Source organism: Euprymna scolopes, chromosome 21, assembly GCF_053919585.1.
Source record: "Euprymna scolopes isolate OS-2025 chromosome 21, ASM5391958v1, whole genome shotgun sequence".
NCBI lineage: Eukaryota > Metazoa > Mollusca > Cephalopoda > Sepiida > Sepiolidae > Euprymna > Euprymna scolopes.
The window spans coordinates 124,594,282-124,617,494 of NC_136502.1; the positions used below are offsets into that span (position 1 = coordinate 124,594,282).

At 35.4% G+C, this 23,213-nt stretch overlaps 1 protein-coding gene across 1 annotated transcript in view; it reads left to right on the forward strand.

Annotated features, from left to right (window-relative positions):
• The first annotated feature begins 15,437 nt into the window (after positions 1-15,437).
• The window catches only part of LOC145242706 (ubiquitin-like domain-containing CTD phosphatase 1), a 50,275-nt gene continuing 42,499 nt past the window's right edge, over positions 15,438-23,213 (forward strand). The window contains exon 1 of the mRNA XM_080105837.1: positions 15,438-15,628. Coding sequence (XP_079961963.1) covers positions 15,466-15,628 — 163 coding nt within the window. The 5' untranslated portion in view covers positions 15,438-15,465. The remainder of the gene's footprint in view (positions 15,629-23,213) is intronic.

The following is a 23,213-nucleotide window of genomic DNA, read 5'->3' on the forward strand; positions in this document are numbered from 1 at the left end:
CCAAGAGAGTGCATTGGATATATATAGTAGGAGAGATGGAGAGATGGAGAGATGAGGTGGCATTTGTCACACAATCCCATTTGTTTGAATGGTTCGTTTTTTTTGAAGGTGCAAGGTTGTTCGCTTCTTCACAAAACAATTGTGAGACAGATCTGTGTTGTTGCAGTGGACGTCTATCTCAAAATTTGCATCTGTGGCTAAGGAGTGAAGGTCAGTCTGCTAGGAGAGCCTGTATCACTTTAGTAAGGGCAGCAATTTCTGCGGATTCAGGGCCAGAATTGGGTGCAGAGGCTGTGGCAATAGGTTGGGTCACAAAAATTCCGCTAATAGAACCTCTCGACTGAAGAGGAGAAATCCTTCTCAACTTTTATTTTTGCCACATCTAGAGTATCTTTAGATACCCCCTCCTTCCGCTTCTGACATTAAAAAAACCTCAAACAGCTCCTTTACATATATTTAGAGTTAATTTTTGTTCTTAATCCAGAGTTCACCTTTCGTGGGGAGCTGGATTTCCCTGTATTAAAACCGACCTTGTGTATAACTTTACCCTGGAGGAGAGGCAAGTGAAAAGTCTTCTTTTCAACTACACATCCGTTCAGTCAAACCCAAACATCCTTGTTCTCCTGCCTTCATAACGAAGGACACTATTGATATTGTTCCTACTTACTTGCTTGCTTCCCCACAAAGGCAGAGTTAGACACAAGGGCAGTTTTTAATATGAGGGATATCCAGTTAAAAAAAAGAGGCCGCTGAATGGGACAAAAATTAAAATTGCCTCAGTCTAGAAGGTCCTATCTTTTTCTGATTGAGAACATAGCAGATACTACACTTTGATCCAAGCCTGACGGTCGGACAGATGTAATATCTCTTTTACAAATAAATTTTATAAAAATGCATTTTTTTTTTTGTTTATTGATTGCATAATACAAATCCTTCTCCCATACTCTGGGTCACAATGGTGGTTATAGCTGACACTTGATGATAATTATTGGGAATGCGGTCAGCGATAACCCTTAGCTGCATGAGGTCCCTATCCCCGATGAAGATGAACAGTGTGTGAGACAGTTGTTGTAATAGTTTGTTCAGCCACTGGTGTTGGAGGATGTTATTGTCCATGGTTCATTTACCCTAAAAGTTGGGAAGGTTTTCGGTCATCAAGAGATAAGTCGTTGAAAAACTGTTTCAACCTGGCAGCCTCCGATGATCATATTCATTCAAAGATGGCTTGTTTTAGCGTGTTGTATGGATCGTCACTAAGAGGTGCTCTGAAAATATACTCGACTTCCATCGGCGACTTCTGTTAGTAGTACTTCCACGATGTAGAAGTATTTCTGGACTGAGGAAGAGATTTTCCTATTAGAAAAAATAGCCGCCATTTGAAAAATCTACGTATGCGGTTTTTGTGCATTGTAAGCATTTTAAAGGAAATTAGGCTTTCATCGTTGCTCGTAGTAGAATGGTTCTCAGCAGAAAAAAAGGTTACAAAATCCAATTATGTTCTTTTTTGTGTTTCCGTGGAGAAAAAATATATACATCTTTTCTTAGCATTTTTTTTGGTTTATTGATTGCATAATACAAATTCTTCTCCCACACTCTGGTATACTTGGTAGAAAAACCCCACTACGAATAGAAAATTGAAAAAACATATTATGCCGTTTATGTGCAGTGTACATAGACGTCTCTGACCTACTTTGGGAAAGCATGTCTAGACATGTGTCAGGTTGAGCTTAGGCTGTACAAAACTTAAGAATAAATGCCATTGTGGAACGCATTGCGGAATAGTGGATAGCTATCTGCATGATTTTATCTGGGACAAAAATATGAACGTAACAATTTTTTTATGCAAATCGTCAATGACATGAATGCATTCTAGACTCTTGATGATGATGATGATGATGATGATGATGATGATGATGATGATGATGATGATGATGATGATGATCATCATCATCATCATCATCATCATGTTGACATCCATTTTACATGCTGGCATGTGATGGACAGCTTTAAGGAATTGACATTCAAACTAGCCAGATCTTTATCCCTCATTCTCTCATATTCATTTCCTTATCTCTGCCTCCTAAAGCTCTCCCGATCTGATTCACGCCACAACCTGTCAACTGTCCCAAACTAGAAATGTTCCTGAAGTGTCGCAAACTCAATACAATCCATAAACTGTTCCAGTTATAAGCAAAACTCACTCTCACTCCTAAAACTATCCATAAATATATTGACTTCTAACCTTAATTAATTATCTTATTTTAATCAAATAATTATGGGAAAATCGATTTTACTTTATATATAAGATCTATTATACTTCTGTTATTGTTGTGTGACCGAAATTTACCTGCGTCATGAATTCTTCGAGTACTATATTACAATGTGAGATAACACTCTCAGAGAGCAGTATCGTAATACCATAGAATCAGCAGGAGTACTAGTAGCGTGCGGCATGTACGACTATCCATAACGGATACCAGCCGATAGTAAACCCGACGGTTACTTTTTATCCTATGCTTGTAATCTTTTGGTTAATATATCTTTATTACACCGTGTTCCGTGTTCCGTGTTTTCCTTCAGTGGTCCCAACCTTGGGTCTACATCAATTAGAATTATTTCTTAGAAAGATAATTGGCTCCGGCACTATAACATGCTGTGATAGCGTGATATGCTCACCTTATGTCCCCACATGAATATAAAACAATGCGGGTTTATTGTGTAAGAAATAGCAAAATGAATTAAGCTTTTAATATTAAGTTAAAAAGTAATTTCCGAACAACCTAATATTTAGATCATATTCGTCAAAGCTCTTTTCTTAGAACTGCTCGCCTATGGAACTCTGTTCCATTTTACTGCTTTCTAACTGACTACAACATGGTTGTCTTCAAGTCCAACGTGAACAGTTTCGTAATGAACAATCCCCTTAAGTAATCCAATTTACTAAATTTACACTAATGGTTACTACAATATTTTTTCCATTGACACCGTATACTCATTAACTCTTCTCCTCGAGTAGCCTCCGGGTCTTGATAAGTGGTGACTCCTTTGTAAAAAAAAAAGGAGGGGATTGCTGGCCTAAAAATAAAAATAAAATCTGACACAAATGTAGATTTAGCACCCAAATTATATTAGCAGCTTAAAGGAACAGGTTTAGAATAACACCGTATCTTTTTATTGACTATTGGAGTAATCATTTATCAAGGCCAGTAGCTACTCGAGGATAAGTGTTAGGATGGGAAATTATTGCTGAAAGATGAGGAACACTATGAGAGTACTAACATTGATTAATAGCATGAGCTGTGTTTGATTAGGGGATAACATTAAATTTAAAGACGACAAAGTTGTAGTTAACAGGGAAGCATTCATGTGATAATGTGCTCAACAGATGTCATACAGATCTGTAGTGATATACAGAGAACCAGATATTCATCCTATGATGTCCAAATAAAAAGTGTTTTAAAATGGTTCGTATGCACGGGGGGGGGGGCTTCATGCAGTATTTCCGGTAAAACTAATGAATAAAAAAAAATATATATATTTTAACTCAATAAAAAACGTCTGCGTGATGTAATGGACATGAATCCATGCAAGAATATGATTGGCTCATGTAAGCCATAAATTTCCGGTAAAACAAATAAATAAAAACGTATTTATATTTTAACCCAATTAAAAATGTCTCCAGGTTCATTTTTTTTTTTTTTTTTCATGGTAGTCACCACTTATCAAGGTCCGGAAGCCACTCGGGGATAAGGGTTATTGCGTGTACATTAATCAATGAGATAATATCATAGTAATCATTAGTAATGAAGATTTGATAAAGTGCCTTACTTAAGGGGGGGGCGGTTTATCAGGAATTTGTTTATGTTGGACTTGAAGACATCCAAGTTGTAGTCAGGTGGGAAACAGGCAAACGGAAGAGAGTTCCACAGTCGTGCACTTCTGAGAAAGAAGCTTTCTTCATGGAATCTACGTTTTGATTTAGGCACAGATAAAAATGGGAAAATTATTGACAGTGGTTTCAGCTAGACGGGTGTCTTTCGTGAAAGATTGCATGCAAGAATATGATTGGTTGGTGTAAGCCATAAATTTCAACGGCTATAGCAGCCTAGAAGATACACAGAAAGCCTTAAGTCTAAGTAGCTACAACTACAAACAACCGTTCATTAAAGCGACTTACTATATTGTATTACTCGATTACTACAGCCAAACCACTCAGCTATTTCAAAAAAATATCTCAACCCTCTGAACACTGCATCAGTGTTGCTAACAAGGGCAGGGGTTTCCTGTTCTTCATGTGCCACTCCTTTGGTTTTCTCACTTCCTCCATCTTCCTTGCCCTCTACACCTCGCTCATGCAGCCGATTCTCGAAAAATATGAAAATGTCCAGCATAGCGATGAAAATGGTGGCTGACCTTTGATGGCTATCCTATGAGCAACGTTTAAGGCCTCTAAATCTTTTTTTCCTTGAGTGTAGGAGGCTTCGAGGTGACCTTGTCCTCGCTTACAACATCTTTTATGGACAGTGCAGCTTGGACTGGGACCTGTTCTTCACCCCCGCCCCGGATCTCAGGCTCTGTAGGCATGCGCAAAACGTCTACCTTTGACAGTTCCAGAGGCTTCGATGCCAAGCAGCATCCTTGGTTTGAGTGGCATCTTCATGGAACCAGCTATCCAATGAAGTCGTAAACCAGCCCACACTACAGAGCTTCAAAGTGGCCTTAGACATACGCTGGTCAGACCTTTTTTTTTTTTTTTTTTTTACACAGGCATCACCACATTATCAAGGCCAAGAGGCCACTCAAGGATAAGGGTTAAAGAGTGTACAGTAGAAACTGGACAATATAGTACTCATTAGTAATGAAAATTCGGTAAATTTGATAACTTATATGAAACAGCTCATCAAGAACTTATTTACTTGAACACAACCATATTGTAGTCAGTTCCTCCTTTTATAGTTTCTCTTTGTACATAACTCTCTAAATTCTCGCTAACTTTTTCCCTTTGCAAGAATATAAAAGAGACAAAATCTGAAAATTATTTTCATTGGGATTTTTGAAAATCTGACTTCAGCATGGTCTGGGAAGATTTTGATGTGTATGGCTAAGATTAGGGCTAGGGTTAATGTGCATGGTTAGTCCACTAAAACAAAACAGATGACGATGGTTTTGTCATGATTTTTTTCCTTACTTATGACTAGGGCTATGATAACAGCATATTCTTTTCATTGTTTTGACTCTCGAGTGTATATCCGATACAATTAGACACAGTTAATCAACTGAGAACCACATCTATAAATATAAAAGCATATAAGATACCAGAGTCCAAACAATGCAAAGAATATGCTGTTGTCCTAGCCCTACTTATGACCTAACAAAAATTGTAAATGGACCCACTTGAGTCCTCAACACTAACAGATAATTTGCAAGTCTTCTGGGTCTTTTCCTAACGGCATGCCCTGAAATATGCTTATCCTGAGTATCATTAATCTTTTCACACATACGTCCGACAACACTTAGCTATAGAGTTGTTTTTTTAATTTTTTAATCTTCAAATTACCATAAAAACACATGTAATATGTGCATATATATTTCACAAACGTAAAATAAAAGATAAAGTTTGACAGTGGATTATCTCCCTTTTACGGATGAGATTTTTTATTTTTTTTTTATATATAATTAGAGGTTCCCATATGCTGCTGATCTCTATGCTTCCGGACTTTTCCATGTTAAGATAAAGATCATATATGATGCCAGACTTCACTAGCTATAATATAAGCCAAGCAGTGAGTCTCAAGAGACGTTATCAACCAAAATGTAATTTTCACCTTTTCCATAGCCATCATCTTGACCTTTGACTTTTAAACTAAATATTCCAAAAATTAAATCAGTTTTTTTTTTGCAAGGTGGTCACCACTAATCAAGGCCCGGAAGCCACTCGGGGATAAGCGTTATTGTGTGTACAGTACGTTACTATTGAGATTTGATAGAGTGTCTTACTTAAGGAATATTTTTTTTTTAATTTTTTTTTTATTACATTTTCACCCCCAACAAGGCACATTGCCACTGTGGTGTAGGGGGTACTATCAGGGGCAGCAACTACTGGGGCACTATATTGGGATTTGGGCAGCAAGATGTCGGTTCACGTTACACTTGAACTTCTGCATGTAAGTACAGTTGGGGAAGCAGGGACCTGGAATGGAATTCCAGAGTCTAGCAGTTCTGGGAAAGAAACTACTGCAGTAGAAAGATCTTTTACATCTAGGGATCTCTACTGTGGTGGGGTAGGATTTAGCTGGCTGTCGGGTTTGTCAAGGGTGTCTACGTCGTGGGGGCACAAATGTCAGCAGTTCGTCAGAACATTCACCATTAAAATACTTGTAGAACAGGCAGAGGGACGTAACGTTTCATCGATGGGACAGAGGCTAAAGCATAGATGCCAGTTCAGGGCCTATCAGATTGGCGACTCTCTTTTGAACCTTGTCTAGGAGCGGGAGACTAGCAGCAGATGCACCAGCCCAAATGTGACAGCAATACTCAATAAATAGGCGAATGGTGGCCTTATAGAGGTACAGGATACTTTCAGGTGTCAGTAGTTTTCTAGCTTGGAAGAGAGAGCCTACCTTCTTTGCAACAGCCCTGACAATGTTTTCAATATAATTGTTCCAACTCATGTTTCCTGTGAACGTTAGGCTAAGCAGTTTGAAAGATGTACAGCCCGGAAAGCATGATTCATTAAGGCATTTGTTGTAGAGTTTGGAGAGAACTGGAGCTACTTCGGCTGAGCACTTTTTTAATAGCACAGCTGGGATGAGATCAGGTCCACATGCTTTTGAAGTGTCAAGGATTTTTATGATAGCATGTACCTGAGCAGGGGTGATTTTTAGATCGTCTAGCGTGGCGTCTGTCCGTAAAGGAAATCAGGCAGGGGGTGGTTGGAAGGGTCCAGTGTGGAGTTTGAGGCAAACCGGCTGGCAAGCATATTAGCCTTCTACACTGTTGTAGATTTTCCAGAAGTCACGATTTCCTAATTTTTGTGCTTCGATGCGTTTTTTAGTGGTTTCAGTAAATTCTCTCTTAGCTGTCGCTATTTCTTTCTTAACATTACTTCTAGCTTCTATATACTTATGTCTGTTTGAACTGGACTTATGTCGGTTAAATCTGCAGTATGCATGCTGCCTTTGAGCAATAGCAGTTGCGCAAGTAGAAGCAAACCATTGGGGAGAGTGGGGATTGCTATAAAATTTCCGCATTGGAACATGTGCTTCAATTGCTGTTTTGAACCATTCAGTGGTCTCATTTGCGCACTGCTCAGCAAGAAGAGAAAAAATATTTCCCCATCGGGCATCTCTGATAAGATCTCTGATGGCTTCCCAGTCAGCCTTTTTATAATATCTCGTTGTTTTGAGCACTGGCTCTTCAGTTTTGGGTCTAGAGTTTAGGGCGATTTCGACCATTATCACTGCATGATCAGCGTTCCCGAGTGGGCTGTCAGCATTTGTTATACAATCCTCGGGAACTGTGGTCAGAAACAGATCTAGAGGTGATGCATGTTGTTCTTACTGATCAGGGAAACGGGTTGGAAACGTAACCATTTGTGATAGGGAGTGAGATATAGCGAAGTATGTGTTGTGCTGTCCGCTGCATCTGTGTGAGTAGAGAATCCAAGCCAGTTTAAAGTCACCAAATACATGTACTTGTGCGCTAGTGTCGAGGGAGAGTGCTGTGTCTATGCTGTCAGAGACTTTGTTTATTATGGTGCAGAATTTGTTTATGTTCGACTTGAAGACATCCAGGTTGTAGTCAGGTGGGAAACAGGCAGGTTGAACAGAGTTCCACAGGCGTTCACTTCTAAGAAAGATGCTTTGTTCATGGAATCTACGTTTTGGTTTTGGCACAGATAAAGAGTGGGGAAACTTTTTGACAGTGGTTTCAGCTAGGCGGGTGCTCCCCGTGAAAGATTGGTGAGGGGGGACCAGAGATTGGAGGTCAGACGAGCACCTGCCATGGAAATAACGATAAAACAAAGACAGGCTTGCAACATTTCTCCTGTGGGAGAGAGGTTGCAGGGAAGAGAAAATGGCATCCCCCACTAAGCCACAAAGTCTATTTTGTACTCTGTCAAGGCAGGATAGGCTGTTTTTAGCAGCTCCTGCCCAGATGTCGCAACAGTACTCCATCCTTGGACGTACTTGGCTTTTATATAGATAGAGAATTGCATCAGCAGTGAGATATCTTCTGGAGTGGTAGAAGGATCCTACCATTTTTCCAGCGACCTTGGCAATAGACTTGATGTACGTGATCCATTTCAGGTCAGGAGTAAAGGTCAAGCCCAGAAGCTTATCAAAACATGGAGCTCCCCCTAGTCGAGAGCCATCCATTTCAATTGATGCCAGATGTGGATCAGAGCGTTGATGATGTAAAGATAGGAGCTTGGTTTTAGATGCATTAAAAGTAACCAGCCACTTCTTCCCCCACGGTACCACGCACTTGAGATCAGAGGAGAGAGAATCAGAGAGAACTTTGTCATTTACGGCCTTTGATGTGTTGCCATAGATGGTCGTGTCATCAGCATAGATGTCAACAAATGATTTAAGTATGTGTTTTGGGGGGATCATTGATGTAGATAAGGAAGAGAGTTGGGCCCAGGATGGACCCCTGAGGGACTCCAGCATTGATACTGCAGGCCTCTGATTTCTGCCCATCAACCACTACTCTGATGAGCCTATAAGAGAGAAATGATTTAATGATCAAGAAAACATTTCCAGTTATACCGTAGCTGGAAATCTTGTAAAGTAGGCCCTTATGCCATACTTTATCAAAGGCTTTTGATATGTCAAGAGCAATTGCCCTAGAGAGGAAGCCTTTGTCAAGGGATTCACTAATCCTATGAGATATAACCATTAGCACATCTGCTGTAGATCTGACAGAACGGAAACCATATTACATGTCACTAAGAAGGTTATTTCTGCTGAGGTGCTTGACTACTTCTCTATTTAATATGGATTCCAGCAACTTACTCATGACACACAGGAGACTTATTGGTCTGTACTAAGAGAGAGACAACTTATCACCTGAATTCTTAAATACAGGGCATACTGATGAGGTTTTCCAGGGTGTTGGAAAGCACTTCTCTTTAAGGCAACGTTTAAACAGTTTTGTAAGTATGAGGGCAAGTTCTGGTTGAAGCTTGAACCTTTTTCAGCACTATAATTGGAATGCAGTCAGGACTAGTTGCTTTACTGGAATCAAGGTTCTTGATTAGCTTAGCAACCTCACGCACAGATATTTGCCTGTTGCATAGCGTGTTGTCTGTTATAGAAGGAAATATGGGGAGTTGATGGCCTTCATCGCATAGGGTAGAATTAGCTGCAAAGTTCTTGGCAAATAGTTTGGCCTTGTCTGATGCTGACGAGATGACCTCAGGTCCATTGATGATGGTTGGGATAGAACACACACTTCTGTTCAGGATCTTGTTTGCTATTTGGCAAAACTGGTGGGAACCAAGCTGCTGCTCAGCTACTTTGGATTTAACGGACTGAGCATATAGCTCTCTTGCATTTTTATTACTCTTTTACAGTGGTTGCTGGCAGTCCTGAAAGCAGCTCTAGTCACAGTGCATCTATTACGTTGGTAGCTATGGAAAAAGTGATTTCTATGCGCGATGGTAGAAGCACATTCTGGGGAGAACCATGGTTGGCTGTTAGGTTTTTGTTGGAATTTTTTGGATGGTATGAATCTGTCTATGCCTAAAATTAACCATTCGGTCAGATCTGATACTATGGAGACTTTTTAAACATGGAATGCAGAGGTAGATCAGATATAAATGTACGGAGTTCTTTTGTTCTTTTATTTTTTTGTTTTTATTGCACTTCCACCCCAAACAAGGCACTTGATGTAGAAGGGAGTTAAGCAGCAAGATTTCTGTTTACATTACTCTTGAACTTCTGCATGTCAGTGCAGTCAGGGAAGCAGGAAACCGGAAGGGAATTCCAAAGTCTAGCTGTCCTATGGAAGAAACTATTAGAGTAAAAGGTTTTCTTACAGCTGGTGATTTCTACTGTGTAAGGGTGGGATTTTGCTGTTTGTCTGATTTGTTGGATGTATTTGCATTGATGGAGTACAAGAGCTGGTAGTTTGTTGAAGTTCATCAACCATTAAAATACTTGTAAAACAGAGGGATGCAAGATTTCGTTGATGGGACAGCAGTTGACATCTAGCTTACAGTTCTAAGACCATAACCGATATTTTGAGAAAGTTTGGTGACAATTGGTCAAGTGATGTAGATGCTTGGCTGTTCACACACACACACACACACACACACACACACACACACACACACACACACACACACACACAAAAAAAAAAAACATATTGACAAACTAACAAACAAACTTGACCGAAAACATAACCTCCTTGGTTGAGGTAATTACCTTTAATTTTGATAAAAAAACAAATATAAACTTTTGTTTTTAAATATTAGAGTTTGTGTAATATTTTCTTTCTGTTTTCTTTTTTACACATAGTTTTTTTGTATTGATGTTTTTGAAAGTCAAACTATAACCGGAAATGCTGTGCTGCACATGTGTTGATACTGTCATGACTTGCCAGCAAACCACTCCCATGTTTATATACAAAAACACGCCAGTGGTTGAAACTCGACACCCCCAGAAATACGCCACAAAAATAGCAATGACTTTTCTCAAACAATGAAGAAAAAAAAAATTAAATTTTCCACAACGAAACAAAATAACAGACTTTTTCCTTTTCAGTCTAAATAAATACTGGCAGTAAATGCCATATACATGTTTGCTGATAAAAAAATCCTGTATTAAATTAATTACAGCTTTCTGTTTCTTGGCGTAAGTCAACAGTAACATGCACATAGAACCAGCGGCTCTCCAGCTCACTCCTGCAGCTTTCAGTGACTCCAGCTTACTCCTGCAACAAATCTAGCTCAATCCAGCGGCTTCCCAGCTCCAACGACGTCTGGCTACCTGCTCTAGTGCTCACCGACGTCCAGCTATTCGTACCAGTGCCTATTGATGTCCAGCTATCTGTACCAGTGCCTACAGACGTCCAGTTTTCCATACAAGTGTCCACCGACGTCCAGCTATCCGTACCAGTGCTCACGGATGTCCAGTTTTCCATACCAGTGCCCACCGATGTCCAGCTATCCATATCAGTGCCCACTAACGTCCAGTTATCCGTACAAATGCCTACTGACGTCCAGCTACCTGTTAAAGTACCCACTAATGTCCAGTTTCTACCTAAAAGACCCAAGAATATCAACCTCGCAAGACACCCATTCTCGTTCTGGCTGATCCTGAATCAGTGGTCATACATTTTACCATTTATTCCTTGGTAAAAATAAAACTCGATATTATACTGCATTTAACTGATCATCTATGTTTGTTATCCTTCTTTGCTATTGCCATTACATTTTTACTTTATTAGTTGTACGGATGATTGGCACCTTCATACCTCTTGACCTTTTTAATTTTACTTCAGTAACCTCTCAAAAATCAAGGGATCCCCCTTTTTGGGGTTAACACTTGATATCTATGTGAGATACATATAAGAGTATCCAATCAAGATTCTCCTCTACCTCTCAAATATTGAGTTAGTCTATATATCTATAAAAGTGAAAATCTGTGTGTGTGTGTGTGTGTGTGTGTGTGTGTGTGTGTGTGTGTGTGTGTGTGAGGACCCTTCTCAACCTATATACTCAATGAATTTTTGATCTACAGACTTGAAATTTGGTATATAGGGTATTCAGACATGTGGAAAACTTTTTAATCGGTTTCCATCCAGAAAAAAGGGCTGCTAAGGCGTCAATATTGAAAAATTGGTATGTATGATTTTTATCCGTTTGTCTACTGTTTAATGAATGTGCATGTGCAGCCGTGAAATATGACAGCTTCTTTATGTTAAGAATAAGTAGGTTTGAAAACATTTTTTAAAGATCATGTCTAATGGTTTCGTACTTGACCCACTGTAATTGTCTGTATTTTTGAGATGAGGTGTTTTCATTGATTGAGATTGTTGGACTGACTTCCTCATCTTGGTTGTTATCATCACAACGTTTCGGGCGGAGGGCAAAACGGCCGAAACGTTGTGACGATAACAACCAAGATGAGGAAGTCAGTCCGACAATCTCAATCAATGATTCACTGTCTTTAGATTTTGGTTTCAATCTCAGCTCCAATATTTTTTTTTACTTACAAGAAGTGAACAGTTTCGATAAAACATAATCCTCGCACATGTATATATCTCAGTTTCTGTATGAATTAAAATATAATATTTATGCATATTTTATGACTGGGCAACGCCAGGTGGCCTTCTTGTAAAGAAATAAAAACCATTAATTTTCCTCTTCCAAATTAACCAATTAATTATATTATAGTATATCTTTCTTTCGTCTCTTAGCGTTACTTGATTCCAGGACAAGAATTTATCTAGTCTGGTGGAGTATCCAGCTAAGTGATACTAAAGACACTCGAGGATGGTGTTTAGTAGGTAATCCAAACTCACTATTAACTTTACATGCAAAACAATAAGCTGTTAAATACGCATTTATACACAGCTGGTTAAAAATATCTCAACGCAAGGGAAGTAACTCGTGAAAACCAAAAATAAGGTATAATATAAACATTGCTTTTTCACCCATCTAGAATTTTTGTAACTTTGTAGCATATTCACAGCAAGAATTCTACTTCCTGGCAAACCGGAAAAGAACTTTTCTTCGACCATGTCAGGCGCAATTTTCATGAATAGAAGTTTCATTTTGAAAACTTCCCATCCATGGAATACCGTACAATGGGTCTGCTCTTCAGCAGACTACAACATGGTCATTTTCAAATTCAATATTAATACTTGTTACAAACCGTCCCCATAAATAATCAAATTTGGCTCATCCATTACTCTATTTCAATCCTCTCATAATAATCTTCATCATCCAACTGACAATCTATCCATCTCATTAACCCTTATCTTGGAATAGATTTTGGCTTTGATAAGCGGTGACCCATTAATTAAAAAAAAAAAAAAATCTAAACATCAATTGGAATTAAAAGTCTGTTATAGTTGAGCTAATGTACTTCTTAATTTCCAGCATGGCTGTTACCGGAAGCGGTGACAAGGCAAATCAGTTCCTTCACTTTTATTATTCTTCAGTATTTCTATTGTGAAGCGATTTATTGAAATAAAATATAAGAAAAAGACATTATTGAAAAATATTCAATAAAAATTAACAAAATTATAAAAAGATAATAAATTATACAATTAGTCTTTATTTGCAGTTTTAATAACAAAAATTTTTTAAATAAAAGTTTTTAATTTATTTGAAATTTTATGAGAAATATATCTTTATGAAATTATAAAAATAAAAGTTTTTAATCTATTTGAAATTTTATAAGAAATATATCTTCATGAAATTATAAAAATAAAAGTTTTTAATTTATTTGAAATTTTATAAGAAATATATCTTCATGAAATTATAAAAATAAAAGTTTTTAATTTATTTGAAATTTTATAAGAAATATATCTTTATGAAATTATAAAAATAAAAGCTGTTTTTTTTCTTCTTTTAAAAATACAAGTTTTTTGTATTACCTATTTTGATCGGACATATTTGCTGCATTAAGTAAAACAAACTTACATTCTTTAATCCCCTCTAACTACTTTAACATTACAGGATACCACCATTTGTGCCAAAGGACTCGGATAGATATGTCAAAATTACAACTGACATTAATCTGGGACTTGTTGAGAACTGGCCTTGGCAGAGCTTTTCATAGGCCTGAACACAGTGCTTGCTATCAGTGAGGACAGTAGGATGATGTTCTGACTGAATCAAGTATGGGACAAAATGTTTGATCACTGCAGCAAAATTTCAAACAAAGCAGAAAACCTAAACACAAAATGGAAGAAGCAGACGACGACTGTAAATAATATCGTCATGCTGAGTTATCTCCCTTCCTTGACCGATATGCAGTCATAATTCAATACTGGCACAGGGAGAATGCCGACAGATTCGATCTAGGCAACTTTTGAAACTTTATTCATTATTTTATTGTTATTTTCATCCATAACAAGGCACGGTACCACTTTGACATAAAGGCTACTACTTGGGACCAAATTTTCAGGGATACTATGTAGGGATTTGAGCAGCAAAAGTGTTCGCATTACACTTAAACCTCTGTATGTCAGTAGTCAGGAAGTAGGGGCCCAGGAGGGAATTTCAAAATCTAGCAGTTCAGGGAAATAATCTATTTGAGCAGAAGGCTTTCCGACATCTAGGGAACTCTACAGTATAGGGGTGGGATTTTGCTGCTTGTTGGGTTTGTCGGGGTATCTATCTACGTCGAGGGGGTACAAGAGCTTTGAGTTTCAGTACATTTCATTAAAATAATTGTAAAACAGGCGCAGATGCCACATTTCCTTTCGATGTGGACTAGATTCTTTGTAAATTGACCTCATCATGTCTAACTTTACTGAATTAATAGAGATAAGGCAAAGAAAAAGAAACAAAAAACGAAAAATATCAATACTTATGCAGAATACGGACTGTACTATTTTTATTTTTTAGACAGAATTTTCACATTAAAGTCTTACTGAGTCTTTTGCTTATTAAATTGTAAAATGAACATACAAAAATAGTTACAAAACGCCGTCTTCTCCTGGACTTAAGAATGGGTTTCTTAGAAACCCATTCTTAAGTCTTAAATTTTTATCGACCTACATTTATTTTTTTAGTTTACGTAACATGAAATATAGGAGGTAGAACACCTAAAGAAATCCTCTAATATATTTAATGAACCCTACTTTTAATATGTAAGTTTATTTAATAATGAATAAATATCGAAAATTTCAGGAAAATATGACTATTATTTGATTTTTGCTATATCGTTAAAACATTGGTGTGTCTACGGCTTAAGGAACGCTGTTTTAAAGCGTCGATAATGTAAACACGATTTTTATCTCGCATTTTCATTATTTTTGTATGCTGTAAAAAAATTTTAAAAAATATTAGCAGTTTATTTGAAGTTTCTTCTTTTAAATGGTAAAAAAAGAAGTTAGGATGATAATATTAAATTAAATTACAGTTACATTGTGTTAAATACGGGGGGGGGGTAAAACTGGTGCGTGTTGGAGGTACCTAGGTTTCTAACGTTTTAACAGGGCCTGTATTCTGCATAAATACCAAACTATCTCTCGAGCCAAAAATTAATTAGAAAATAAATAATTCTGAAAACATAATAGGCGGGTAACACCAGATAACCTTGCAAGTAAATAAATAAAACGATCCAAGTTGACATCTCCTCGAGCAGGTTCGTGTGAATACGGCTTTTAACTTAGTAAATAAATAATAAGCGAAACGAAGAAGCGAAATTTGTTACCAGGCAACCCAGCGGAAGTGACGTCATTTGGCGCTGCCTTCGCGAAAGAAACTTACTTCCGGTCGTAATGGCGGACCAAGTAAGCGAATTAACCATCCGCTGGAATGGCACAGAATACAAACTCACAGACCTACAAGGTACCGACACGGTGGCCAGCCTTAAAAACAGGATCCAAAACTTGACCGGGGTCTTGCCGCAAAGGCAAAAGCTCTTGGGGCTTAAGTATAAAGGTTAGCTGCCATGATTTATATCGGATTAACCGTAGTGTAGTTGATATTTTTATTGTTTTCAATAATATTTTCCATTGTTTATATATATATATATATATATATATATATATATATATATATATATATATACATATATATGTTATGAATAAAAATTGTACGACCACTTCTCGTGTGTCTGTGTTTATCGCCTCTACAAGACTTACACATTAGTTTGTGTTTTAGTATTTTCTATCCATCACATTTTTATTAGAAGTAAAATAGCAATAGCGGAAGATAAAACAAAATTCATAAACCGAATTAAATTTCAAAATGAAGATGACAAACACCAGAAAAGCATTACCACTTATTTATAAACAAGTCAGTTTATTTATTTATTTTTTTTTTGTGGGGGGGGGGTTGTATTACTGTACACATAGATTCGAAAAAGTTCTCAAAAAACAAATATATAACAAATAAATGTTATCAAAGGCAAGATAAGTTACTTTTATACCAAACTGGATATATTTTTCGTGTTTTTATTCAATGTAACATGTTTATTCAGCTCGAAAACCATACAGTGTTTACCGATGTATTGGAAAATTCAAGATGGCGTCTGATTCTCTCTTTAACACGGTAAGTTTGAGAAAAGGTGTTATAAATAAAAAACCGGATAAAATACTGTTAAAAACTCCCTCAATATATGTTACCGTGACATAGGTTGACATATATTCGGCGGGTTTTTAATAGTATTTTGTATAGTTTTTTATTCATAACACCTTTTCCCAAACTTACCGTGTTAAAGAGAGAGTGACGTGCCATCTTGAATTGAATAAAAACACAAAAAATATATCCAGTTTGGTAGAAAAGTAACTTATCTTGCCTTTGATAACATTTATTTGTAATATATTTGTTTTTTGACAACTTTTTCGAATCTGTGTACAGTAATACAACCCCGACTTTTTTTCTTTTTTTTTAATAATGAATTCCTTGATACTTATGCACTTTTATTACCGTGCTGAAATAATGTTATTATTTAGAAAGCCATTCTTAACATGAGGAGAGGGTGTTTTCTCACTATTCTTTACTTTCACTTAACAATTTAATTAAAAAGTATTTTTACAACCTTTCCTCCTCAGCGTAGTATAAACATCTCCCAACAACCACCCCACGTTAAGAACGGCTTTCGGAATAAACACCCTCCTAACCTCCCAATATTAAGGAACGGCTTTCGAGGTTGGGGGTGTTAATTCCGAAAGCCGTTTTTAACATGGGTAAGTTGGGGTGTTTATAATACGTCGTAAAAATTTACCAAAACAAGATATCGTAAAACTTGAATTTAACTTGCAAATACTATTAAAAAAAAAAAAAAAAAATTGCGCGGTTACAAAAGTGCATAAGCACCAATTTCTTTATGGCAGTCAAAAAAATGGGTGAATCAGAACAGGCGACTTGAAGTCCGCAGTAAACAATGTCAGATAAAAATTTTTAGTTTTCTAAAAAAAAGTGATATTTTCTTAAAGCAAGATAAATTTTTACTCACTTCCCACCTTAAAAATCACTTTTAAAATGACTTTATAGTTTTTTCGGGTATGCTGAAAACGAATATCGCATTTAAATTTGCTGCAAACAAGCAGTTTTCCAGATATTAAGTAATGTAATTTCTTATGTTGTCAGTGGTGGCTATTTCTGTACATGCAAGTGCACATATTTTTTGATGTGTGCCCACCTGCATGTACAATGGCCACCACTGAAACCATAAGGAATTACATTGCTTGATATCCAGAAAGCTACTTGTTTGCGGCAAATTTAGATGCGATATTCGTTTTCAGCATATGTGAAATAGAAATTCTGATTGTTGTAAATGACCTTGTGTTTGCTTAGCCAGTAAAATGACAGCAGAAAATGTAGAAAAGAAAAGACAGGCATAATATTGTAGGTCGCTCATTGGTGAACATCGTATGCCATTAATTTGCATATGTGTACATATAAAATTTTCTCCGAGATGGGGATATTTGCTGATGACACAACACCTCTATAACAGACACGAGGTTAAAACAAATGAACACATATCTAAGGAAATTGATAAAACTCTAGAGGAAAACTTCCAGTCTGTAGTGGAATGGGGCTGTAACGTTTAGTGCTGCCAAAACTAAGCTTATTTCCTTTAATAATTACAAGAAACTTCAACCACTGATTACCATGGCTAATGATACACTGTCTGAAAGTACTTTCCTCAAGCTCATAGGGTTAACATTCACAGTGAGACAATTGCTAAGGCTGCTGCGGGGAAGGTGAACTCTCTCTACCGTACTAAAAGACTACTCACACCTGAGAGTATCCTGTATCGCTACAAGGCCACAGTTCGCCCATGCATGGAATACTATTGCCACATCTGGGCTGGTGCATCTGCCACTAGTCTCTCGCTCCTAGACAGGGTTCAAAAAAGAATCGCCAACTTAATGAGTCCGGAACTATAAACTAAACTCCAACCTCTGTCACATCGCTGAAACGTGGCATCTTTCTGCCCGTTTTACAAGTATTTTAATGGCAAGTTTTCTGACGAACTCTGAACATTAGTACCCCCTCGACAATGATACCCTCGACAAACCTGACAAACAGCAAAATCCCACCCTACACTGTAGATGCCATAAAGCCTTCTACTTGAATAGCTTTTTCCCTTGGTCTGCTGCACTCTGAAATTCCCTCCTGGGCCTCTGCTTCTCTGACTGTACTGACATGCAGAAATTCAAGTGTAATGTGAACAAACATCTCGCTGCCCAACTCCATAAATAATATCCCTGCAAATCTGGTCCCAAATAGTAACCCCTCATTACTAAGTGGTCTTGTGCCTTGTTTTGAATGAAATGTCAATTAAAAAAAAAAATTATTGAAGAACTAAAAAGCTTGAATTATACAATCTGTAATTTGAAAGTATTTCAAAATTTCAGTTATATATATATATATATATATATATATATATATATATATATATATATATATAAAATGTTAAAAGTCCACGTATGCTTCTAAGATAGTGATTTAAAGGTTATGAGGGTTTTTTGAAGCATGAAAAACGATGTTACTTTTTGTATTTAATATTTTTATTATTTTTTATATGGAATACTATTGCCACATCTGAAATCAATATAGAACATCTTAACATCTCCCCTGGTAGACCCATAATATCAGGTGTTGGCACCCTAACAGAATATATCTTTGGATACTTAGATAAAACTCTAACCCCATTATTACCCAACATCCCTAGCTATATTTAGGACACCACACATTTTCTCAACACTATTGGACAAATCGACAATCTTTCACAAGAAATTACTTTAGTCACATTAGACGTATCTATACACTAACATCCCTCATGATGAGGGAGTAGAAGCCTGTAGAACATTCCTCCTTCACAATAATTTCCCCAACGACAAAATAGAAGACATTTGTAAGCTTATATACTTCATCCTCACGCATAACAATTTTAAATTTAACAATCAAAATTTTATATAAAAGGCAAAATGTGTTCACTTTTTGTGTATGTCCAAGAAAGGCATTTTTCAGAGAAGCGCTTGGGCAGCTCACAGCTTCTTAAAATTTTTTATATCACATATAAATCATAATATCTCAGAGTTAACAACGGATCTTGCCTGTCTATTTAATTTGCTCGACTTCGGGAAGGTAAATATTCAACAGTTGTCTTAACACAGACCTTGGCCAACTTAAACTCTACAAATACTTCAAAAAATAATTAAGTAAGATAACCACCTGCTCATACATATATACTTATACATATGTATTAACCTGTTTTTGTTCTATATTGATTTCAATATGTATATTACATCTTTTCGTTTTATAGCTAACACATGCATTATTCTCTTGTTATTCTTATTATTACTTTATTTATCTTCATTATAATTTTTATTATTATTACTACTATTATTTTCGTTATACCTAACCTTCTATCTGCACCATTTTCCTATATATATATATATATATATATATATATACATATATATATATATATATGTTTACATCTATGTTTATATCGTTAACTTCATATCCCTACTTATTCACTCACTTTATTATATACGTCTTTAAATAGTAATTGATTTTTGTGTTTGATTATATAAGTATGAGAATATGCGCCTATGTATGTATGTGTTTATATGGGGATGTGTATGCATATATATGTATATATATATATATATGGTTTTATATTGTTTATATATGTGTATATATATATATATATATATATATATATATACGTTGCAATCATCATATATGTGTATGTACGTTCCTGTCCATGTAATGCATAATTATGTTGATGTGCACATCTTTGTGCTGCCTTACATGCTCTTGTATTTTGCTTTATACTTATATATTTGTATATGTATACATATGTATATATGTGTATTTGTATATTCTATATGTATGTGTGTGTGTATATATATATATATATATTCATGTGTATGTGCTTATGTGTATATATGGTATGTGTGTACATGTGCGCATATGGGTATGTGTGCATGCATGTATGTGCGCATATGGGTGCATGTATGCATGCATGTATGTGCGCATATGGATATGTGTGCATGCATGTATGTGCGCATATGGGTATGTATGCATGTATGTATGCATATGGGTGCATGTATGCATGCCTGGACCTGTACATGTCATTGTATGCATATACATGTGTATGGATATATATATGCATGTATATCTGTTTATGCATATTATTATTTATATATGCATTATATGTATGGGGGGTGTGCATATATTATATACATATGATCGTTGAATATGACTGTGTATTGGTATGCATGCATATATATGGGTGTTAATTGTGCATGCATATATATATCTGTACCCTTATGCACATGTTTTTTTATGTAAAAGCTACTATTGATCTATCGTTTAAATATAAATATTTATACTATTATTATTATTATTATTTTATAAATATTGTCAATATTATCAATACACACAGAGTGACTTTCGAGCCAAAAGCATATACATTTAAGTACCTGCTATGATATTATCCTCGCTCTGTGTATGAGAATTCCTTCGGGACTGAGACAATTTGTATTCTCATTTAATTATCGACTAGTATTGATTTTATTATTATTATTCATTTATTTATCTATATTCGTCCCATCTTTATTGTGGGAGAGACAGAATTTACTCACCATTAAAAAAGCGGACATTGTCTCTAACTCTGCCCTCTTCAGTAGTTTTATTACTATTATTATTCATAACTATTAATTACATTATTTTTACCGTTTAACAATTTCATTTCTATTCCATTATACATATTGAAATCAATTGCGTCTCATTTTTGCCGTTTGAATTAAACGCTTTTATGTTGCAACATTAAAAAAAATATTAAAATCTTCTTCCACAAACGGCTAAAATAATTCACGTGAACTTTTTCGAACATGATTGCTAGGAATGAATGCTGTCACGCTACAAATCTCCAGTTCTTTCAACGGTTTTCTTTTTCATTTCGATACTTTTTTGTGACCAAGAGCGGAGGTCCGCTTGAAATATTAAAAATAACAATAAAAATATTAAATACAAAAAGTAACATCGTTTTTTATGCTTCAAAAAAACCCTCATAACCTTTTAAATATATATATATATATAGTTGGGGCTAGATTTATTGTAGGTTCAAAGACGTGCATCACTAAACCTCTAAGTAAAGCTATATCTAAAATATTTAAATTAATTATAAATCAAATAAATAATTTTCACCTGAAAAGTAAATTCTATAGTAATATAAATCTATTTTGGGTAGTAAATAATTCCAAACCAGTGAAAGAAAAATTAGATAAAATAAATTCCAGAATAAAAGCAAAATCTATAGCTACTTATGATTTTAGTACGCTATATACTAAAATTCCGCACGAAAAACTTATAAAAGAATTAAATGATACTGTAGATTTGGCTTTTCAAGGTGGAAAAGGTAAATATATAGACTTTTCAAACTCTAATGCTTTCTGGTGTAAAAATAAAAATAGCAAAACTAGTATTTCTAAAGGTATTTTAAAAATGCTTGTAAGTCATCTTATTAAAGAATGCTATTTTCAAATAGGAAATAAAATATTACTCCAAACGATAGGTATCCCAATGGGATTGGATCCGGCACCATTTTGGGCAAATTTGTATTTACTCGAGTATATATATATGTCATCATTATTAAAAACAGATATATCTAAAACATATAACTTTCATGGGTGTAGGAGATTTATAGATGACCTTATATGCATAAACGATAATGATGAATTCGAAAAAAATAAACATCTTATATATCCAAACGAACTAAAATTAAATTGTGAACATAGAGGACAACAGGCTACATTTCTGGATTTAGATATAAAAATTGAGGATGGAATTTTTCTTTATAAAATATTTGATAAAAGAAACGCTTTCCCCTTTAAAATAGTACGTATGCCCCATAAAAATAGCACCTGCCCCGTTTTTGTGTTTTATGGAACCATTATGTCAGAGTTTTTGAGAATAGCTCGCGTTACTCTAAAATTAACAGATTTTATACCACCAGTTTCTAGCTTAGTAATAAGGATGATAAAACAAGGTGGAGATAAAAATAAAATATTTAAACAGTTAAATAAAGCATTTGTTCGTTATCCTGATGCTTTTGAATCGTTTAAGATAAACCAGATTATATTGATAAAGGAAATCCAAAACTATATTAGCAATGTATAAATGTATTTATAATTACATATAATAAATTTATATAGTTAAAAAAAAAAAAAAAAAAAAAAAAAAAATGTATATATGCAAAAATAAAATATTTTTAACCTTTATATATCTAATTTTAAATAAATAAGAATGTAAATATACTAACTACTAACTATAGTGGGGGTGATAAGTAGTTAAATGGATTAATCCAAATCTTATAAATACAAGACTGATAAATTAAAAAATTAAAAAATGTATCCATTTTAAATGTGGAAATTGATGAATCGCACAGGTAAGAAATTCATTTTTATACTATGAAAAGGTTAGTAATTACAATTAAGAATAGGAAATTGGGAAAAAAATTTTTGTAACTTGTCTTCTTCCTAAGATTAAGGGTGGTGGTGTTTGATCAACACTGCTGGGGAGCCATAATGTAATACACTGTTTTGTTTTTAAATCCCCGAAACAGTGTTTCATGGTAAACAACTGATGATCCCTTAAAAAATATAAAAATTGGTATTATAGTAAATTTGAGAGTTGATGCAGTGATTGCAGGTGATTAAATGACTTACTGACTAGATGTTTTTTTTTTAATGAATGATAAAAAATAATTTTTTGTGTGGTTTCAAATGTTAAAAACTTCAAAGACTATATATATATATATATATATATATATATATATATATATATATTTTTTTTTTACTATAATAATTAAATACCTACAGACACTAGTGTTTCATCCTTTCGGGATTCTTCAGTGCAGGGTGTCACGATTACTACCAGTCGAACGATTCGAACCCCGCGACACGAGACATCTCTGGCTCGATTAGCGGAGGCCGTATCCATTCGGCTACCATTAATCATGTGAAATAGCGTTGAATTTTAAACATTTTAATTTAAATGT